Source organism: Oncorhynchus mykiss, chromosome 32 (genome assembly GCF_013265735.2).
Source record: "Oncorhynchus mykiss isolate Arlee chromosome 32, USDA_OmykA_1.1, whole genome shotgun sequence".
Taxonomy (NCBI): Eukaryota; Metazoa; Chordata; class Actinopteri; order Salmoniformes; family Salmonidae; genus Oncorhynchus; species Oncorhynchus mykiss.
In genome coordinates this window covers 11,136,061-11,150,033 of record NC_050572.1, presented here as the reverse complement: position 1 = coordinate 11,150,033, position 13,973 = coordinate 11,136,061, and the positions used below count along the sequence as shown (strand labels likewise).

The following is a 13,973-nucleotide window of genomic DNA, read 5'->3' as shown; positions in this document are numbered from 1 at the left end:
TTTCAAAACAATAAAGACATTACAAATGTCATATTATATATATACAGTGTTTTAACAATGTACAAATGGTTAGACACAAGATAAAATAAATAAGCATAAATATGGGTTGTATTTACAATGGTGTTTGTTCTTCACTGGTTGCCCTTTTCTCGTGGCAACAGGTCACAAATCTTGCTGCTGTGATGGCACTGTGGAATTTCACCCAGTAGATATGGGAGTTTATCTAAATTGGATTTGTTTTCGAATTCTTTGTGGATCTGTGTAATCTATCTATCTATCTATCTATCTATCTATCTATCTATCTATCTATCTATCTATCTATCTATCTATCTATCTATCTATCTATCTATCTATCTATCTATCTATCTCTCCCTCTATATCTCTCTCTGTTTCTCTCCCTCTCCCTCTATCTCTCTCCCTCTCTCTCTCTCTGTCTCCGTGCCTGACTCAACTAGAAAAAAAAAAGTTTGCTTTTGCCACAGTTGAACTTACATTACACACACACACACACACACACACACACACACACACACACACACACACACACACACACACTCTTTACTTTGAGACTTTTATCAAGAAAATTCCGTTAAGAGGTCTGTAATATCAAAGAAACAAATTCAGTCACAATATGTTCCCTATAATCTAAAATCCTTCAGTTTGTTTGATAAAGTCAATATGGCTGAACAGGCTGGCAAACAGAATGCATAGCTCCCTCTTAGTGTTCTTACTGCTAGGTCTTACTGGTGGACATGTCTCTAAGGACTCTCCAAGTGGGGACCTGAGATGGTTGCTGTCCTCTATTACGTGGTGCTGAACTTCAGAATGATGATGTGACTGCTGATATTTTACTCCTGTAAAAACTTCAAAGTGTGTGTGTGTGTGTGTTTGTGCTTGCGTGTGTGTGTGTTTGTGCGTTCGTGTGTGTGTGTGTGTGTTTGTGCGTGAGTGTTTGTGTCTGTGCGTGCGTTCATGTGTGTGTGCGTGTGTGTGTGTGTGTTGGTGCGTGCGTTCATGTGTGTGTTCATGTGTGTGTGCGTGCGTTCATGTTTGTGTGCGTGCGTTTGTGTGTGTTGGTGCGTGCGTTCATGTGTGTGTGCATGTGTTAATGTGTGTGTGCGTGCGTTCATGTTTGTGTGCGTGCGTGCGTGTGTGTTTGTGCGTTCGTGTGTGTGTGTGTGCGTGCGTGTGTGTGTGTGTGTTTGTGTGTGTTTGTGCGTGAGTGTTTGTGCGTGCGTTCATGTGTGTGTGCGTGCGTTCATGTGTGTGTGTGTGTGTGTGTGTGTGTTGGTGTGTGTGTGTATAGGTGGACCGGACAGAGGTGATCCGTAGCTGTATCAGTCCAGTGTTCTCTAAGGTGTTACTGGTTGACTTCTACTTTGAGGAGGTGCAGCGTCTTCGCTATGAGCTACATGATATCAGTCCCGCTCACAACGGACTCAGAGACACAGACTGCCTCGGGGCTATGGAGTGCACATTGGGACAGGTAGGTGCACATGAGGACAGGCCAGAGCACGTTGTGACAGGACAGTGCACGTTGGGACAGGCCAGTGCGCATTGGGACAGGACAGTTCACGTTGGGACAGGCCAGTGCACGTTGGGACAGGCCAGTGCACGTTGGGACAGGCCAGTGCACGTTGGGACAGGACAGTGCACGTTGGGATAGGTCAGTGCACATTGGGAGAGGCCAGTGCACATTGGGACAGGTCAGCGCACAATGGGACAGGACAGTGTTCATTGGGACAGGCCAGTGTACATTGGGACAGGACAGTGTACATTGGGACAGGACAGTGCACATTGGGACAGGACAGCGTACATTGGGACAGGCCAGTGTACATTGGGACAGGCCAGCGCACATTGGGACAGGTCAGTGTACATTGGGACAGGCCAGTGTACATTGGGACAGGCCAGCGCACATTGGGACAGGCCAGCGTACATTGGGACAGGACAGTGTACATTGGGACAGGCCAGCGCACATTGGGACAGGACAGCGCACATTGGGACAGGACAGTGTACATTGGGACAGGACAGTGTACATTGGGACAGGCCAGCGCACATTGGGACAGGCCAGCGTACATTGGGACAGGACAGTGTACATTGGGACAGGCCAGCGCACATTGGGACAGGACAGCGCACATTGGGACAGGACAGTGTACATTGGGACAGGACAGTGTACATTGGGACAGGCCAGTGTACATTGGGACAGGTTGTTGCATGTTAGGACAGAAGGAAAGATTAGTGTGGTATCTGCTATAACCCTTTCTACCTCTCTGTCTGTCTGTCTGTCTGTCTGTCTGTCTGTCTTTGCTGCACGTTGCAGATCGTGTCCCAGAGGAAACTGTCCAAAGCGTTACTTAAACAGGGAAACGCTACCAGCAAGTCCTCCATCACGGTACAAAGTTCACACACACACACACACACACACACACACACACACACGCACACTCACACACACACATACAGACCGATGATGATGATCTTTCTGCTCTAGGTAACATCAGAGGAGTTGTCAGGTAATGATGACTACGTAGAACTCTCCTTCAGAGCTCGGAAACTAGACGACAAGGTGAGTGTGTGTGTACATACAGAATACAGTGGTTTTAATAATTAAAACATTTACGTTTGAGTCATTTAACAGACGCTCTTATCCAGAGCTACTCACAGGAGCAATTAGGGTTAAGTACCTTGCTTGAGGGCACATCGACAGTACGTTCGCCTAGTCGGCTCGGGGATTAAAAGCAGCAATCTTTCTGTTAATGGCCCAATGCTCTTAACTGCTCCAGTACATACCGCTCCAGGCTAACTGCCGCTCCAGTACATACCGCTCCAGTACATAACGCTCCAGGCTACATACCGCTCCAGGCTACCTGCCGCTCCAGTACATATCGCTCCAATACATACCGCTCCAGGCTACCTGCCGCTCCAGTACATATCGCTCCAGTACATACTGCTCCAGTACATACCGCTCCAGGCTAGCTGCCGTTCCAGTACATACCGCACCAGGCTACCTGTCGTTCCAGTACATATCGCTCCAGTACATACCGCTCCAGGCTAACTGCCGCTCCAGTACATACCGCTCCAGTACATAACGCTCCAGGCTACATACCGCTCCAGGCTACCTGCCGCTCCAGTACATATCGCTCCAATACATACCGCTCCAGGCTACCTGCCGCTCCAGTACATATCGCTCCAGTACATACTGCTCCAGTACATACCGCTCCAGGCTAGCTGCCGTTCCAGTACATATCGCTCCAGTACATACTGCTCCAGGCTACCTGCCGTTCCAGAACATACCGCTCCAGGCTACCTGCCGCTCCAGCACATACCGCTCCAGTACATACTGCTCCAGTACATACCGCTCCAGGCTACCTGACACTCCAGTACATACCGCTCCAGGCTACCTGCCGTTCCAGTACATACCTTTCCAGTACATACCGCTCCAGTACATACCGTTCCAGTACATACCGCTCTAGGCTAACTGCCTCTCCAGTACATACTGCTCCAGTACATACCGCTCCAGGCTACCTGCCGCTCCAGTACATACCACTCCAGGCTACCTGCCGTTCCAGTACATACCATTCCAGTACATACCGCTCCAGTACATACCGCTCCAGTACATACCGTTCCAGGCTAACTGCAGCTCCAGTACATACCGCTCCAGGCTACCTGCCATTCCAGTACATACAGCTCCAGTACATACCGCTCCTGTACATACTGCTCCAGGCTACCTGCCATTCCAGTACATACCGCTCCAGTACATACCGCTCCAGGCTACCTGCCGTTCCAGTACATACCGCACCAGGCTACCTGTCGTTCCAGTACATATCGCTCCAGTACATACCGCTCCAGGCTAACTGCCGCTCCAGTACATACCGCTCCAGTACAAACAGCACCAGGCTACCTGTCGTTCCAGTACATATCGCTCCAGTACATACCGCTCCAGGCTAACTGCCTCTCCAGTACATACCGCTCCAGGCTACCTGCTGCTCCAGTACATACCGCTCCAGTACATACCGCTCCAGGCTACCTGCCGCTCCAGTACATACCGCTCCAGTACATACCGCTCCAGGCTACCTGCCGTTCCAGTACATACCATTCCAGTACATGCCGCTCCAGTACATACCGCTCCAGTACATACCGCTCCAGTACATACTGCTCCAGTACATACCGCTCCAGGCTACCTGCCGTTCCAGTACATACCATTCCAGTACATACCGCTCCAGTACATACCGCTCCAGTACATACCGCTCCAGGCTAACTGCCTCTCCAGTACATACTGCTCCAGTACATACCGTTCCAGGCTAACTGCCGCTACAGTACATACCGCACCAGGCTACCTGCCATTCCAGTACATAACGCTCCAGTACATACCGGTCCAGTACATACTGCTCCAGTACATACCGCTCCAGGCTACCTGCCGTTCCAGTACATACCATTCCAGTACATACCGCTCCAGTACATACCGCTCCAGGCTACCTGCCGTTCCAGTACATACCGCTCCAGTACATACCATTCCAGTACATAACGCTCCAGTACATACCGCTCCTGTACATACTGCTCCAGTACATACCGCTCCAGGCTACCTGCCGTTCCAGTACATACCATTCCAGTACATACCGCTCCAGTACATACCGCTCCAGGCTACCTGCCGCCATTTCATGCTTCAAACATAAATATATAAAACTGTAATTTTTTGTGAAGAATCAACAACAAGTGGGACACAATCATGAAGTGGAACGACATTTATTGGATATTTCAAACTTTTTTAACAAATCAAAAACTGAAAAATTGGGCGTGCAAAATTATTCAGCCCCTTTACTTTCAGTGCAGCAAACTCTCTCCAGAAGTTCAGTGAGGATCTCTGAATGATCCAATGTTGACCTAAATGACTAATGATGATAAATACAATCCACCTGTGTGTAATCAAGTCTCTGTATAAATGCACCTGCACTGTGATAGTCTCAGAGGTCCGTTAAAAGCGCAGAGAGCATCATGAAGAACAAGGAACACACCAGGTAGGTCCGAGATACTGTTGTGAAGAAGTTTAAAGCCGGATTTGGATACAAAAATATTTCCCAAGCTTTAAACATCCCAAGGAGCACTGTGCAAGCGATAATATTGAAATGGAAGGAGTATCAGACCACTGCAAATCTACCAAGACCTGGCCGTCCCTCTAAACTTTCAGCTCATACAAGGAGAAGACTGATCAGAGATGCAGCCAAGAGGCCCATGATCACTCTGGATGAACTGCAGAGATCTACAGCTGAGGTGGGAGACTCTGTCCATAGGACAACAATCAGTCGTGTATTGCACAAATCTGGCCTTTATGGAAGAGTGGCGTCTCAGCGCCATTTCTTAAAGATATCCATAAAAAGTTTTGTTTAAAGTTTGCCACAAGCCACCTGGGAGACACACCAAACATGTGGAAAAAGGTGCTCTGGTCAGATGAAACCAAAATTGAACTTTTTGGCAACAATGCAAAACGTTATGTTTGGCGTAAAAGCAACACAGCTGAACACACCATCCCCACTGTCAAACAAGGTGGTGGCAGCATCATGGTTTGGGCCTGCTTTTCTTCAGCAGGGACAGGGAAGATGGTTAAAATTGATGGGAAGATGGATGGAGCCAAATACAGGACCATTCTGGAAGAAAACCTGATGGAGTCTGCAAACGACCTAAGACTGGGACGGAGATTTGTCTTCCAACAAGACAATGATCCAAAACATAAAGCAAAATCTACAATGGAATGGTTCAAAAATAAACATATCCAGGTGTTAGAATGGCCAAGTCAAAGTCCAGACCTGAATCCAATCGAGAATCTGTGGAAAGAACTGAAAACTGCTGTTCACAAATGCTCTCCATCCAACCTCACTGAGCTCGAGCTGTTTTGCAAGGAGGAATGGGAAAAAAATTCAGTCTCTCGATGTGCAAAACTGATAGAGACATACCCCAAGCGACTTACAGCTGTAATCGCAGCAAAAGGTGGCGCTACAAAGTATTAACTTAAGGGGGCTGAATAATTTTGCACAGCCAATTTTTCAGTTTTTGATATGTTAAAAAAGTTTGAAATATCCAATAAATGTCGTTCCACTTCATGATTGTGTCCCACTTGTTGTTGATTCTTCACAAAAAAATACAGTTTTATATCTTTATGTTTGAAGCCTGAAATGTGGCAAAAGGTTGCAAAGTTCAAGGGGGCCGAATACTTTCGCAAGGCACTGTATTTTGAGTCCATGGCCAGGAAACTCCCCAGACCTTAATCCCATTGAGAACTTGTGGTCAATCCTCAAGAGGTGGGTGGACAAACAAAACCCCACAAATTCTGACAAACTCCAAGCATTGATTATGCAAGAATGGGCTGCCATTAGTCAGGATGTGGCCCAGAAGTTAATTGACAGCATGCCAGGGCGGATTGCAGAGGTATTGAAAAAGAAGGGTCAACACTGCAAATATTGACTCTTTGCATCAACTTCATGTAATTGTCAATAAAAGCCTTTGACACTTATGAAATGCTTGTAAATATACTTCAGTATTCCATAGTAACATCTGACAAAAATATCTAAAGACACTGAAGCAGCAAACATTGTGAAAATTAACATTTGTGTCATTCTCAAAACTTTTGGCCACGACTGTAGTGGAAAAGTTGTAAAAAAATATAAATAATAGCACAGACACCCCAAAATGATTTAAGTTGTACTTCAACTTATTTTTTTTTACTTAGTTACTTTACACCACTGCTTAGCTGAATAAACAATTGATCTAGCTGATTTTCAAACATGATGTGTGTGTTTTTCTGTAGGATTTCTTCAGTAAATCAGATCCATTTTTGGAAATCTTCAGAATAAATGACGATGGCAGTGGATCACTTGTTCACAGAACTGAGGTAAATTGCACACAGACTCACATTTGAGTCATTTAGCAGACACTCTTATCCAGACCGACTCACAGGACCAATTATGGTTAAGTGCCTTGTTCACATGGGAACGTTGCCAGATGTTTCCCCTTTTCGGCTCAGGGATTAGAACCAGCGACCTTCTGTCTACTGGCCCAACGCTCTTAACCGCTAGGCAACCTGCCACCTGCCCACTCCCCGACAGTATGAGCACAGATGATGATATTGATGTGTGCAGTGGTAGAAAAAGTACCCAATTGTCATACTTGAGTAAAAGTAAAGATACCTTCACCCAGTAAAATACTACTTGAGTAAAAGTCTTAAAGTCTTTGGTTTTAAATATACTTAAGTATCAAAAGTACATGTAACCTTAACCTTATTAAGCAAACCAGACAGCACAATATTCTTGTTGTTTTCCCCATTTACGGACAGGCAGGGTCACACTCCAACACTCAGACATCATTTACAAACCAAGTATGTGTGTTTAGTGAGAACGCCAGATCAGAGGCATTAAGGACGACCAGGGATGTTCTCTTGATAAGTGTGTGCATTTGACCCTGTTCCTGTCCTGCTAAGTACGGACTAAAAAAATATGCCGTAAAAAAATGTTTCTTTAGGAATATAGTGAAGTAAAAGTAAGTTGTCAAAAAATTGAAATAGTAAAGTACAGATACCCCCAAAAACGAGGTAAGTAAAAAAGAAGTAAGTAGTACTGGTCTTGTGTGTGTTCTCAGACGGTGATGAATGACCTCAGCCCGGTGTGGAAGTCATTCAAGGTCTCTCTTAACACACTGTGTAGTGGAGACCACGACCGCCAACTAAAGGTAAGACCATAACCTGACCATGACCTGACCATAACCTGACCATAACCTGACCATAACGTCCTCTAACCTGACCACATGCAACTGATGGTGACGAGTGACCTTGCCTAAGATTTGAAGAGGCTTTAGCTCAGCTGCCTAACACGGTCTTGTGACACACTGACGACACAGTTGTTGTTTTTTAAAGTCAGTAAGATATTCATGCTCATGTTGTGTGTGTGTGTGTGTGTGTGTGTGTGTGTGTATGTGTGTGTGTGTGTGTGTGTGTGTGTGACTCTTTAACCTTACAGAGATTCTAAACGGTATTGTCTTCATGAATAAAACATGGAATCATTAATTATTCACAAGCCTCTTAACACCCCGTGTCTCTTGTCAGCCCTGTCAGCGGGGAACACACACACACACACACACACACACACACACACACACACGCACACACAGTTACCTGCTTAAAAATTCCGTAAGTAGAACAGAGTGGACTGAGTTAGGTCTGTGTGAGTTCTGAATCAAAGATTATTGTGTTACGTCTGAATCAGTTATCATTGTGTTAAGTCTGAATTATATTATGTAGCTATGTCTGAATCGGTTATCATTGTGTTAAGTCTGAATTATATTATGTAGCTATGTCTGAATCAGTTATCATTGTGTTAAGTCTGAATTATACTGTGTAGCTATGTCTGAATCAGTTATCATTGTGTTAAGTCTGAATTATATTATGTAGCTATGTCTGAATCGGTTATCATTGTGTTAAGTCTGAATTACATTGTGGAGCTATGTCTGAATCAGTTATCATTGTGTTAAGACTGAATTATATTGTGGAGCTATGTCTGAATCGGTTATCATTGTGTTAAGTCTGAATTATATTGTGTAGCTATGTCTGAATCAGTGATTTTTGTGTTAGGTCTGAATCAGTGATCAGTTAGAACAAACAGAAGAAAACGTTTCAAAACAGAATAGATACGACAAATATGATGACCGATTTTTGCTCTCTGTTCTGAAATGTTTTAATTTTGCTCATTTTGCACCCTAATAAACATGACTTAGCTCCATCGCTGTCTAATGAACATGACTTAGCTCCATCGCTGTCTAATGAACATGACTTAGCTCCATCGCTGTCTAATGAACATGACTTAGCGCCATCGCTGTCTAATGAACATGACTTAGCTCCATTGCTGTCTACTGAACATGACTTAGCGCCATCGCTGTCTAATGAACATGACTTAGCGCCATCGCTGTCTAATGAACATGACTTAGCGCCATCGCTGTCTAATGAACATGACTTAGCTCCATCGCTGTCTAATGAACATGACTTAGCGCCATTGCTGTCTAATGAACATGACTTAGCTCCATCGCTGTCTAATGAACATGACTTAGCGCCATCGCTGTCTAATGAACATGACTTAGCTCCATCACTGTCTAATGAACAGTCCCAACCTTGATAGGTACACACACACACACACACACACACACACACACACACACACACACACACACACACACACACAAACACACACACTACAGCTGAGTCCCTCTCAGCGTCTCCAGATTAATATTTAGCCCCCCCCCCCACACCACCACCAAAACCAGCTATCAATCATTCAGTGTGGCATTTATGTGTGTCTGTGTGTGTGTGTGCGTATATGTTTCAGTGCACAGTGTATGATTGGGACTCCAATGGGAAGCACGACTTCATTGGAGAGTTTCAGACCACCTATAAGGAGATACGGACAGACCTGGAGGGAAGACAGGTACACCCTAACCTAACCCTAACCCTAACCCAACCCTAAATCTAACAGAACCCTAACTAACCCAACCCTAACCCTAAATCTAACAGAACCCAAACTAACCCAACCCTAACCCTAAATCTAACAGAACCCTAACCATAACCCAACCCCAACCCTAAATCTAACAGAACCCTAACCATAACCCAACCCCAACCCTAAATCTAACAGAACCCTAACCCAACCCTAACCCTAAATCTAACAGAACCCTAACTAACCTAACCCTAAATCTAACAGAACCCTAACCCTAACCCAACCCCAACCCTAAATCTAACAGAACCCTAACCCTAACCCAACCCTAAATCTAACAGAACCCTAACCCTAAATCTAACAGAACCCTAACCCAACCCTAAATCTAACAGAACCCTAACCCTAACCCAACCGTAACCCTAAATCTAACAGAACCCTAACCCAACCCTAACCCTAAATCTAACAGAACCCTAACCCTAACCCAACCCTAAATTTAACAGAACCCTAACCCTAACCAACCCTAAATCTAACAGAACCCTAACCCAACCCCAACCCTAAATCTAACAGAACCCTAACCCAACCCCAACCCTAAATCTAACAGAACCCTAACCCAACCCCAACCCTAAATCTAACAGAACCCTAACCCAACCCTAACCCTAAATCTAGCAGAACCCTAACCCAACCCTAACCCTAAATCTAACAGAACCCTAACCCTAAACCTAACCTAACCCTAAATCTAACAGAACCCTAACCCTAACCCAACCCTAACCCTAAATCTAACAGAACACTAACCCTAACCCAACCCTAACCCTAAATCTAACAGAACCCTAACTAACCCAACCCTAAATCTAACAGAACCCTAACTAACCCAACCCTAACCCTAAATCTAACAGAACCCTAACCCTAACCCAACCCTAAATCTAACAGAACACTAATCCTAAATCTAACAGAACCCTAACCCAACCCTAACCCTAAATCTAACAGAACCCTAACCCTAACCCAACCCTAACCTTAAATCTAACAGAACCCTAACTAACCCAACCCTAACCCTGAATCTAACAGAACAATAACTAACCCAACCCTAACCCTAAATCTAACAGAACCCTAACTAACCCAACCCTAACCCCAAATCTAACAGAACCCTAAATAACCCAACCCTAACCCTAAATCTAACAGACCCCTAACTAACCCAACCCTAACCCTAAATCTAACAGAACCCTAACTAACCTAACCCTAAATCTAACAGACCCTTAACTAACCCAACCCTAAATCTAATACTAACCCAAACCTAACCTAACCCTAACCCAACGCTAAATCTAATGCAAACCCAAACCTAACCCTAAACTAACCCTACCCAACTCTAACCCAACCTAAGCTTTACCTGACCCTCAACGAGCTAAAATGATTATTTGGGCTACTAATTCACTTGCATGTTAATGAGTGTAGATCAATGGGATTGTATAAACCTGTGTGTGTGTGTGTGTGTGTGTGTGTGTGTGTGTGTGTGTGTGTGTGTGTGTGTGTGTGTGTGTGTGTAGATCAATGGGACTATATAAACCTGTGTGTGTGTGTGTGTGTGTGTGTGTGTGTGTGTAGATCAATGGGACTGTATAAACCTGTATGTGTAGATCAATGGGACTGTATAAACCTGTGTGTGTGTGTGTGTGTGTGTGTGTGTGTGTGTGTGTGTGTGTGTGTGTGTGTGTGTGTGTGTGTAGATCAATGGGACTGTATAAACCTGTGTGTGTGTGTAGATCAATGGGACGGTATAAACCTGTGTGTGTGTGTGTGTGTGTGTGTGTGTGTGTGTGTGTGTGTGTGTGTGTGTGTGTGTGTGTGTGTGTGTGTAGATCAATGGGACTATATAAACCTGTGTGTGTGTGTGTGTGTGTGTGTGTGTGTGTGTGTGTGTGTGTGTGTGTGTGTGTGTGTGTGTAGATCAATGGGACTGTATAAACCTGTATGTGTAGATCAATGGGACTGTATAAACCTGTGTGTGTGTGTGTGTGTGTGTGTGTGTGTAGATCAATGGGACTATATAAACCTGTGTGTGTGTGTGTGTGTAGATCAATGGGACTGTATAAACCTGTGTGTGTGTGTGTGTGTGTGTGTGTAGATGCAATGGGACTGTATAAACCCGAAGTACCAACTGAAGAAGAAGAACTACAGAAACTCTGGCGTCATCGTCCTCAACCACTGTAAGGTAACACTCCTCTTTTCTTACTCTCTCTCTTTATCTCTGTCCCCCTCTATGTCCCTCTCTCTCTTTATCTCTGTCCCCCTCTTTGTCTCTTTATCTCTGTCCCCCTCTCTATATCCCCCTCTCTCTTTATCTCTATCCCCCTCTTTGTCTCTTTATCTCTGTCCCCCTCTCTATATCCCCCTCTCTCTCTATCTCTGTCCCCTCTCTATATCCCCCTCTCTCTTTATCTCTGTCCCCCTCTTTGTCTCTTTATCTCTGTCCCCCTCTCTCTCTATCTCTGTCCCCCTCTCTATATCCCCCTCTCTCTTTATCTCTGTCCCCCTATTTGTCTCTCTATCTCTGTCCCCCTCTCTATATCCCCCTCTCTCTCTATCTCTGTCCCCCTCTCTATATCCCCCTCTCTCTTTATCTCTGTCCCCCTCTTTGTCTCTCTATCTCTGTCCCCCTCTCTATATCCCCCTCTCTCTTTATCTCTGTCCCCCTCTTTGTCTCTCTATCTCTGTCCCCCTCTCTATGTCCCCCTCTCTCTTTATCTCTGTCCCCCTCTTTGTCTCTCTATCTCTGTCCCCCTCTTTGTGTCCCCCTCTCTCTCTATCTCTGTCCCCCTCTTTATGTCCCCCTCTCTCTTTATCTCTGTCCCCCTCTTTGTCTCTCTATTTCTGCCCCCCTCTCTATGTCCCCCTCTCTCTTTATCTCTGTCCCCCTCTTTGTCTCTCTATCTCTCCATCTCTGTCCCCCTCTCTCTCTATCTCTCTCCCCCTCTCTCTTTATCTCTGTCCCCCTCTCTATGTCCCCCTCTCTCTTTATCTCTGTCCCCCTCTTTATGTCCCTCTCTCTCTTTATCTCTGTCCCCCTCTTTATGTCTCTTTATCTCTGTCCCCCTCTCTATGTCCCCCTCTCTCTTTATCTCTGTCCCCCTCTGTATGTCCCCTTCTCTCTTTATCTCTGTCCCCCTCTTTATGTCCGTCCCTCTCTCTCTTTATCTCTGTCCCCCTCTTTATGTATCTTTATCTCTGTCCCCCTCTCTAAGTCCCCCTCTCTCTTTATCTCTGTCCCCCTCTGTATGTCCCCTTCTCTCTTTATCTCTGTCCCCCTCTTTATGTCCCTCTCTCTCTTTATCTCTGTCCCCCTCTCTCTCTATCTCTGTCCCCCTCTCTATGTCCCCCTCTCTCTATGTCTCTGTCCCCCTCTTTATGTCCCCCTCTCTCTCTATCTCTGTCCCCCTCTCTCTATCTCTGTCCCCCTCTTTATGTCCCCCTCTCTATGTCCCCCTCTCTCTTTATCTCTGTCCCCCTCTCTCTTTATCTCTGTCCCCCTCTTTATGTCCCCCTCTCTCTTTATCTCTGTCCCCCTCTCTCTTTATCTCTGTCCCCCTCTTTATGTCCCCCTCTCTCTTTATCTCTGTCCCCCTCTTTATGTCCCCCTCTCTCTTTATCTCTGTCCCCCTCTTTATGTCCCCCTCTCTCTTCATCTCTGTCCCCCTCTTTATGTCCCCCTCTCTCTTTATCTCTGCCCCCCTCTTTATGTCCCTCTCTCTCTTTATCTCTGTCCCCCTCTTTATGTCTCTTTATCTCTGTCCCCCTCTCTATGTCCCCCTCTCTCTTTATCTCTGTCCCCCTCTGTATGTCCCCTTCTCTCTTTATCTCTGTCCCCCTCTTTATGTCCGTCCCTCTCTCTCTTTATCTCTGTCCCCCTCTTTATGTATCTTTATCTCTGTCCCCCTCTCTAAGTCCCCCTCTCTCTTTATCTCTGTCCCCCTCTGTATGTCCCCTTCTCTCTTTATCTCTGTCCCCCTCTTTATGTCCCTCTCTCTCTTTATCTCTGTCCCCCTCTCTATGTCCCCCTCTCTCTATGTCTCTGTCCCCCTCTTTATGTCCCCCTCTCTCTCTATCTCTGTCCCCCTCTCTCTATCTCTGTCCCCCTCTTTATGTCCCCCTCTCTATGTCCCCCTCTCTCTTTATCTCTGTCCCCCTCTCTCTTTATCTCTGTCCCCCTCTTTATGTCCCCCTCTCTCTTTATCTCTGTCCCCCTCTCTCTTTATCTCTGTCCCCCTCTTTATGTCCCCCTCTCTCTTTATCTCTGTCCCCCTCTTTATGTCCCCCTCTCTCTTTATCTCTGTCCCCCTCTTTATGTCCCCCTCTCTCTTTATCTCTGTCCCCCTCTTTATGTCCCCCTCTCTCTTTATCTCTGCCCCCCTCTCTATGTCCCTCTCTCTTTATCTCTGTCTCCCTCTTTATGTCCCTCTCTCTTTATCTCTGTCTCCCTCTTTATGTCCCTCTCTCTTTATCTCTGTCTCCCTCTTTATG

The 13,973-nt window shown here is 45.7% G+C and overlaps 1 protein-coding gene across 2 annotated transcripts in view; it reads left to right on the top strand.

Annotated features, from left to right (window-relative positions):
* Positions 1-13,973, top strand: part of LOC110487914 (copine-4) — an 86,945-nt gene that overhangs the window by 42,937 nt on the left and 30,035 nt on the right. For both annotated transcript variants that reach the window (XM_036970665.1, XM_036970664.1), the window contains exons 4-10: positions 1,307-1,486; positions 2,321-2,392; positions 2,492-2,566; positions 6,800-6,883; positions 7,627-7,716; positions 9,363-9,461; positions 11,581-11,667. In XM_036970665.1, the coding sequence (XP_036826560.1) occupies positions 1,307-1,486; positions 2,321-2,392; positions 2,492-2,566; positions 6,800-6,883; positions 7,627-7,716; positions 9,363-9,461; positions 11,581-11,667 (687 nt within the window). The remainder of the gene's footprint in view (positions 1-1,306; positions 1,487-2,320; positions 2,393-2,491; positions 2,567-6,799; positions 6,884-7,626; positions 7,717-9,362; positions 9,462-11,580; positions 11,668-13,973) is intronic.